This window comes from Ptychodera flava, chromosome 12, assembly GCF_041260155.1.
Source record: "Ptychodera flava strain L36383 chromosome 12, AS_Pfla_20210202, whole genome shotgun sequence".
Classification (NCBI taxonomy): domain Eukaryota; kingdom Metazoa; phylum Hemichordata; class Enteropneusta; family Ptychoderidae; genus Ptychodera; species Ptychodera flava.
Window position 1 is genome coordinate 6803724 of NC_091939.1, and position 9149 is coordinate 6812872.

Here is a 9149-nt window from a genome sequence, read left to right on the forward strand (position 1 = left end):
GTTCAGCTGTTGAACGTACGTTCACAAGATCATTGCCCTATGAACAAGACATGGTTTTCCTGTCACACAGTATCTCTGTATGATCGAAAGAAGGAGAAAAACTGAAGATTTTTTGCTTTGTGTCAAGGTTTAATACTATAAAAATGAAGTACGGTAGCAAAAGTCAGCACAAAAAACAGGACTTCTACTAAAACGTACTCTTCAATGTTCAGTTCAGACTCAATGAGTGGCATTGTGCATGTGGAAAGACTGCATAGTGCATGCTTCAATGAAAGTCACGAGCAAACTTTGGTGTCAACGAATCCAGTCTTTGAATTATCAATGAAAACTCACTTAGTTTTTAGGTCAATAAGCCAAAAGTTACTTGTCCGTGGCAACAAGCATCTCTGTTTGTGAATTTTCCCATTCTACAATGACTATCAAGAAGCAATTGAAGCGAATTTGACATCGAGAAATTCAACTTTCAAAACTATGGCCGATTAGTCAACCCCTAAGTTGTTGGTTTAAACTCTACTGAGTCTGCGCATGAGCATTAACAAGACCACCTAGGTCATTTGAAAAACATAGGATGCTGGTACAGTGCAATGGTAATTCAAACTTCATAGTGGTGAGGGATGATATAAGCACAGGAAAATGATGACAAAGTGGTACATTATTTTTCAGAAGCTTAAAAACATTCCTTTACAACTGCTTCAGATTTTTTTTTCTTTCTGTATTGTTCAATTAAAACTGAAAAAATACCTTGAAGGTACAGTGGAAATGGCTGTTATTATTTGTACATCAAGCCCTAAGAAAGTAAACATACAAGCAAATAAAATGTTACAGTTTTTCATGAATATTAATGTTCATTAATATTAATGAGCCGTCCATCACTCTTGGAACTCTAGGGAGAACCCTATATATATATATATATATATATATATATATATATATATATATATATATATATATATATATATATATATATATATATATAAATAGGAAATCAAATATTGAGTTGTTAGCATGAAAACTCACTTGAATTTTTGCTCCTTTGTACCTGATGACACCAGGGACAGTGGTTAATGTTGTAAATTCATATGCAGCCACTTCTGAATAGACACCAGCCAGGTTACTGAGGAGGGTGGATTTCCCAACTGATGGAAAACCTAGACAGACAACATACAACATTGCAGGTTAAATAGTTACAAAACCTTGAAGCTTTCTCTACTGTTTTCCAAATTCAAGGTTCTATAATCCTGTGTTTTGATGACATTATAATATTATTAGTAATAAGTTTATTGAATGGAGTTTCTATAATGTCAACAAATGATATTTTTCACAAGTGGTTCAATGTTCTTTCAATATACTGAAATAAGTCGCCACTTTGCATCATACATAAAACATCTGCAATGGTTAAACAATTCCTCTGGGTTTGCAATGGAGCTAAAACAAAGGCTTTGCTGAAAATGATTTCAGACTCACCGACAAACCCTATTCGGGCATCTCCAGTCTTTGCAACATCAAAACCTAGATATAGTAACAAAAGAGTGAAAACTGTTTTCATACTTACATTGCAACATCAGATCTAAAGACAAAACAAGCTTTTTCCATTATAGGGCTCATAGAAGGTGACTGACTGTTTAGGTATTGAAGTGGAGCTGCATGTATACTAAAGCTGGTATGGTTTGCCCAAATGTACATGGCTTGACTTTGTGGAGTCTTCATTAACATACTACATACCTTGACGGAGAAAATTCCATTTTCATATGAAGAATACATGGTAAAAGTAACCAGTTCAATAAATGATATTCAAAAACAAATCTTTGGAATACTTAAAAAATACCGTCAAGGACACTATGTGCTCACATTCGGTTTGAATTGGTCCATTCAAGAAATATTTCAACCAGAAAAACAAGAATGACAAAAGCAAATAAGGTCTCCAACTTCGGTACTGGAGGTCATCTTTAGGAACATGCATATCACCTTCTATAGCAATGGGAGAAGCAGATCCTAAATACATAAGCAAATGTCAACAACAAAAAACATAGAAGGCTTGATAAAAACAGAAAAGGTGGGAGTGGGCAAAAATGCACAAGGGATCTGGTAAAAAAGTAATGCTGCATCATCGATCTTCTAGACCTACCCCCTCCTGAACATCAAATGTTCCATCCCTTGGTATTACATAAGACCAAATGACAGGAAGTACATTTACAACCTTGGAGATTTTTAATTAATGCCATGAGTGTTATCATTCTAATGTAAACAGCACTTAAGTTAGTTACAGATAGTGAAATGCCTTCCACTGTGGGCGGTGATTACAACATCTGGAATTATCCTGGATCCAAATTTCTCATCAGTTCTTGTATGTCTTACATAGAAAAGTTGCAAAAATTGGTCCAAAATGAAAAAAATCACCTCAGCTTTGTTTTCTGGATCAAATTTTCTTACAAATTGGTACCACATATGACAAAATTATGTTCACAGCCTTCAAAATTGTCTCACAACATATCCTGGGTTGGTGTAGGTCATTTAAGGTCACAAACTAAGAAAAGTACCTAAAATATACAAATTTTAGGGTTTCCAAACACTTTGAGCAGAAAATTTATCTAATAACATCTTTCGGGACTTTGTACCAAATTACAAAGCTATCAAACAAGGAACTTTTTACCAAATTACAAAGCTATCAAACAAGTAATTTTGAGATAAAGTTTTCTTGACCAAAAATGACAATATTGTCTTAAAAATACAATTTTTTATATTTCAGGACAATTTCCACAAATCTAACTATTGTCATCTCTGTACGTCTGTGTACCAGATATGAAAGCTTAAAAAGGAAATACTGTCTAAGATTTTTTGACCAAAAATGAAAAATTGCACAAAAATAGTAATTTTTCCAATTTTGTAATAATTTCAACAAATTAGAAGAGTAACACCCTTGCAAAGAGACAACCCAAATTTGAGAGCAATTGGGCTGGCGGTTTCAGAGAAGAAGAATTTTTACTGAAAATGAGAAAAATCACAAAAAAATTCAGCAAAATTACAAAATTAAGGATATCTGCACAATATTCACAAAACTGTATCAGGTTCACCTAAGGTACTTGCACACAAATTTTTAAAGCAATTAAAAAAGCGGTTCTTGAGTTATTAATTCTTAACCATTTTCACATTTTGTAAGCTCATTTGCATAATTTTGGCAATGCAGACTTCATTTGAACAAAATCCCATCTATAGCCCAGGATGCATCCACACACCAAATACCAAGCTGAAATGTGCAGCGGTTTGCGTGTTTTTGATGTTGACGGACATACTGTACGTACATACATACATACATACATACACACATACATACAGACGCCATCGACTTCAGCCTATACGATAAACTCACATTGGTAAAACAAATGTGAGCTAAAAAATGAAATAAAAAAAAAACATTTTTATTAATGAACCTACAGTTGTGATTAGACTACACCTACCTTCTCCAGTTGCCCCGCCACCTCCTTTCGGTGTGATCAATTCTCGTCTAAGCTTGGCTAGCCTGGCCTTCAAGAGACCTAAGTGGCCCATTGTGGCTTTATTCCTCTGTGTTCTGGCCATCTGAAAATGTAAATTACTTTCTAAAAATGCAAAATTTTCAAAAAAGTAAATGTTTTCACATCATTTTTGTGGCCATGACTTTGGCAAACTCACATGCGTGTAAAGTGCTTAAAATAGTGTAAAAAGGCTTGTCAGCTATTTATGTATAAAAAAAGTTCATGTTTGCAAGACAGTAAAGAGCACGGAAACAATATCATATATCAAGATTTTCTTCCTTGACACAAGCACATTGAAACATGAGGGGCCGTGGGTAATTAAAACATGCGCACGGTAAACAAAACTAGGTGCGTTTGTCCTCAACCCCCTTCCCTAAACAAAAGTTTGGAAGTGCGAAAATCCAACTAAGCCTCATTCTGTATCTGTATCAAACAATCGGTGATTACGTGGCTATGTAATCACGCATACACTACCGACCCCTCCCTCCCCATACCCCCTCTAAAATCAATCTCTGTTCAGTGCCAACTCAACAATGACGCAACCAATAGAATGAAATGTAACAGTGTATCCAATATGATTGTTACGTTATTTTACTCTTGCACTGATTCACATGTATGTCAAAGCTGGTGCAGCGCCGGTGACGTACTGCCAAACAATGTAGTGATATTTTGGGATACAGAAAAACGAGTAGCGAGATGTTGTGATAGGAAAACTTGTAGTGTGATTTTTGCGCACAGTAATCGAAATACAGCTGAACCCCCTAACCCCCTAAACACAGAAGTTTTGTTTACCGTGCGCATGTTTTAACTTTCCATGGTCCTTTATTCGATGCTGTCATTCAGGCCTGTATACATTACATACATTATTTCTGGTTTCAGTGTAAGTGTAAATGTTGCTTTTGAAAAGCAAATTTCACTTCTATTCGCTTTGACATGCTGTGGACCAAAGTTGTACATCTGTGATTCGTGCAATACTGAAACAAATTTGATTCAAGCAATAAATTTCAGATATTAAACAGTAACATATGGCAAGACTTCCTTAATACCACATCCCAATCCTGTATCTGAAATTGATTACATTGGGGAAATTCAGTTGATGAATCACTTCACATCCATTCTTTAAGGGGTTTAAGTTTAGTGTTTGGTTACAGTTTGACAGTTCAGCATAAATCTTTCTAGCAGCTGTGCAGTTTTGTACAGTGACGCCATAGGCTTCATAAAAACATGACATATTTGCAAAAACATCGCAAGGAGTGGAATATCTGAAACAATTAAAAGTGTAAGAGTGATTTTGTTGTGAAATTGTTCAACCTGTTTTTCCATATGTCTGAAACAACTGAAAGAACTCAGCTTCATATCTTGATCTGTTCCTACAAGTGGGTACTAATGGGCTACACACTAAGCTGTATGACAAAAGGGATGATTTCGATTTTGAAATCATAAATTATCACCACTTATCAAGTAATATTCCATCTGCACCTGCTTATGGTGTGTACGTGTCTCAACTTCTCAGATATTGTAGGGCTTGTGATTCCTGGGCTGATTTTCAAATGAGACACAGCTCATCGGAATCAAAACTAGTGAGACAGGGATACACATCCAAAAGACACGTGAGGACTTTCAAAAAGTTCTACAGTCGATATGACGACATTGTGGCCAAATATGACACCTCGGTCACTCAAATGATTAGCGACAGCATTCCAGGCTTTGACTTATTACAGTGATTAATATACTGTATCACTTCATATAATATTTAGACAATTTTGGGACCAATCCTGATGGGTGTACCATGCTAGCAGGGTACGCTTACCCATTCCGGACACCTAACCACCACTACCTATCAGTGGTTCAGGATGGTCCTACTTAAATTTGTACATCTTAAATGTCCCATGGACCTGGTAATGTATTAGTAACCTTGAATGGAAATGATTATTGGACCATATATACTGGGGAATATAATTTTCCTCTAGATGTTCTGAAATCACCTAAGTTACCTAGAACTAGAAGATACTAAATGATCAACTCCCGTACTAAATATCTCACAATGAACAGAATATTTAGCTAGCAACACGAAATTTATTGGTACTACAGTTTCTGGCCCACCACACCGCGAAATGGAGCTGCCTTAGTGTCCATAGGCATATGGCATTGGTGGTGCATTCCAGTCTTCTGACCTGCACAATAGTTCGCAATCGCTCAGAGCGGACGCATCTTTCCCGGAAGTGGTTGAACGAGGGTCATCCTTTATGTTATGAAAATTGAGTAAATCGGATCAGATTGAAAGTGAACTATGGATACATGGGTGCCGTTGCCTAGTTCACGCGTTCGAGCGATGGTATGTCCAGCAGGCAAAACCTGTGATCTTATCGTTCTGCAGTGGAGACATGTCAACAGCGCCATCAACATAAGGTTCCTATTACACAACTAAATATTTCGAACTTGAAAAACCATCAGTCAGAACACAAATACCGTATACTTACTTCGGCCTCTATTTCAGCTATCTTTTCCAAAATACCCATATTTTCGAATCAATTTGATCACTTTGACGGACTTTCACGGACACTGTGCACAGGCTAGAGGATGGCGGGCGCCATTCACACATTGCACGTGGTTGGTTGTTCGTTGTTCTTTTCTATCAAATGCGTTGCGCCGACAGCGCTCAGATGTAAACATCTTTTGTCTTCCATGCCACCCGGCGGCTGTTTTCGTTTTTTTAACGACACATCACTAATCACGGATCTTTCGGGAACTCTAATCGGTAAAGGTTGCGATAAACCCCGCAGAACAGTCTTTGTTCCAAATGATCCTTCCATGAATGCCTTCTTACAATATTCACAGCATGAAAAAACGGGGATATTCAACAGACTCCATCCAGTTTCATGTTGCCAACACAGTTTTTTTCAAAGCAATATTTCTCATCAAAGACGATAAGAAAACCCCCTCATACTATATATTTTCAAAAGTAGAGACTCTAATGTTTAATGTGATAGCAGTAGTTTACTCAAAGGACGAAGTGGGTGTATATTTGGGGTAAAAAATCTCAATTTTGGTATTAATGATAAAACTTAATTTTAGTCAAAAACGACCCTATTTTCTGAAACGTAATATTTCATTTGAAAGAAGAGTATATGTAGGAAAAAAACGACTATTTTATTTGGCACTATCTGTCCTCATTCTAAAATGGCAAGGGTTTAAAGACTGACACTCAAAAAATTGATTAAAATCATGATAAGCAAAATTAAAATGCCTCTTATTCAAATTGTAAGAACTTTATTGCCAAACAAAATAGTCGTTTTGTTATAAGCATTTAAAGAACATAATGTGAAAATTTCAGAAAATTTGACTCATCCAGAGTGGAGTTAAATTCTTTGGAAATTTTAGAATTGTCAGGAAAAAGAAGCCAGGAAATCAGGTGATTAGCATACATTTGCATAAATTAACGCTTCTTTATCACGCAAGTTGCGACTGCTTGACAAGCTACATGGTGAACCCAACCAATATTTTAATCTTTGGTTGACTAATTAATTATAATGGAATAAATATTTACAAAAAAAGTGATTTTTGAGCAAAATATGCTGAGTTGGATGCAGCACCTCCTTAATTTCTTCAACACCCAACTTTACACCCTATGAAATTACCAGTGCTGTCCACAACTTTTCGCAAAATTGTTATCAAGATATTTATTAAAAGATTTGTTAGACAGGATATGGTAATACCGATCAATCAATAAATCGACCTTCACTTGAAGATCCACATATTACTTAGATTTATAGCCAAATAAATGTATAACAATATTAGCTATGAGAAAGAAATTAAAAAATTGCCGTTGAGCAAATAATCGATTTCAGATTATATAAATAAATGTGTTATAAATCATAATAAATTACCATGACGACCTGCCCTAAAAATACAAATATCAATAATAAATATCCAAATAAATGTATATCAACATTAGCTATGAAAACGAAATTTAAAAAATGGTGCTGAACAAATAATCGATTTCAGATACAATTACAATTACAATTGTAGATGTGTTATTAATCATAATAAATTACCATGACGACCTGCCCTAGAAATACAAATATCAATAAAGTTCCTTTCTAAATAAGCGTATCGATCAATCAATAAATGCATGAAATAAAATATTCAATTATAGTAAGAATTTACAGACACAACAAATGTAAAGCCATCCCTCTCCATCGCTACCCAGAACCGGTCAGGAATGATAGACTGTCTGTCATCCATAGGCTTTTGCAGCAACCGCCACCTTTTAAAACTAAAGATCAGAGAACAAAATTGTTTCTCCATACGCATCGGTATATGCATCTACCAGTCCTGCATTGACATGTACTGGTGTCACGACTTGACATGGTCCATGCACAGGCACTCCTTTAATAGCTGGGCAGAATGCTAAACCGATCGATTTTCGGCTCGATCTATCAATCCCGTGCTCGATCTGCCCGGCATTGTGAGTATTTTAATAGGTTGCAGTGGCTGGCAGATCGAGTACAGGATCGACAGATCGAGCCGAAATACGATCGATTTAGCAAACTATCCAGATAAGGGGAACACCATTTGATTTCTGGGGGGGGGGTATGGAGGATTTTGAGAAAAAAAATTTGTCGCCAGGTGAGATAGAAGAAAAAAAAAATTGATCCTGCCATGGCCTGAGAAAAAAAAATTGTCATAACAGACAGAAGAGAAAAAAAAAATTGTCACAATGCACCAGAAATTAGCAAAATTTGGAAACCCTATTCTCATGTATTCTTTGCCGGCGCGCCGCCATAGGCGGCGCAAATGTTTTTACCACAAGCAATTCTTATGTTTTTTCCCAGCACTTATGATATAAGCATGCACTACATAGGTCTACTTACACCTCAGTGCACTCAATGTTTTCCTTCCCTTTCCTGACCCAAGAAATCATATTTCAGGATTTCTGTTGCAATATCTCATGGCATAGGCACTATCTAAAGGGGACTTTTTGACTTCTGTAAATTGTGAAAATTTTAAAACACAAGACAGGAGTCAATAAACTAGTGTTAAAATCAATATAGCATTCTCTCAATATAAATATATTAGGAAGATGTACAAGTTGACAATGAAAAATTGAGGAACAACAAATGTAATGAAATACAAGGGAGAGGGTCACTAAAAACATTGAAAACTTCAGGGGGCGTTACTCAAAATGTGGAGAGGAAGAAGGGGGACGGGTTACTCAATTTTGGCGAAATAAATTGAAACACATCTCAGATTGCACCATTGCACACATCCATTTCTCAAAATTTTCAATGCGAGAGGGGGGCACCCCCTCTCGTGCTCTCCCCCCCCCCTTGGCTTTTCTAACAGTGTTACTGGTAAAAGACAAATTTAAAATACCTATCGGATTGCACTACACTGCACCGTGGCGCACATCAATTTCTCAAATTTTCACAGGATCTAGGACAAAACTGAACTGTTGTGAATTCATCCTTTATTATCACAGAAACATGTTTTCATTTACCTCAGTTCAATGACCATTTTGACAGTTAAACATACCATATTCAAGCTTTTCATTAGAAGCTGGCAGCTGGAGAAATGACACAAGAAGGTCACAAATTTTCCGTTCCTGTATATTTATTTATCTTCAGTCTCTGGCAA

At 36.2% G+C, this 9149-nt stretch overlaps 1 protein-coding gene across 2 annotated transcripts in view; it reads right to left on the bottom strand.

Annotated features, from left to right (window-relative positions):
• Positions 1 to 6132, bottom strand: part of LOC139144829 (developmentally-regulated GTP-binding protein 1) — a 17974-nt gene extending 11842 nt beyond the window's left edge. For both annotated transcript variants that reach the window (XM_070715621.1, XM_070715622.1), the window contains exons 1-4: positions 5993 to 6132; positions 3456 to 3576; positions 1465 to 1509; positions 1018 to 1148 (exon numbers count right to left, since the gene is read on the bottom strand). In XM_070715621.1, coding sequence (XP_070571722.1) covers positions 1018 to 1148; positions 1465 to 1509; positions 3456 to 3576; positions 5993 to 6031 — 336 coding nt within the window. In that variant the 5' untranslated portion in view covers positions 6032 to 6132. The remainder of the gene's footprint in view (positions 1 to 1017; positions 1149 to 1464; positions 1510 to 3455; positions 3577 to 5992) is intronic.
• Between the last annotated feature and the right edge of the window lie 3017 nt (positions 6133 to 9149).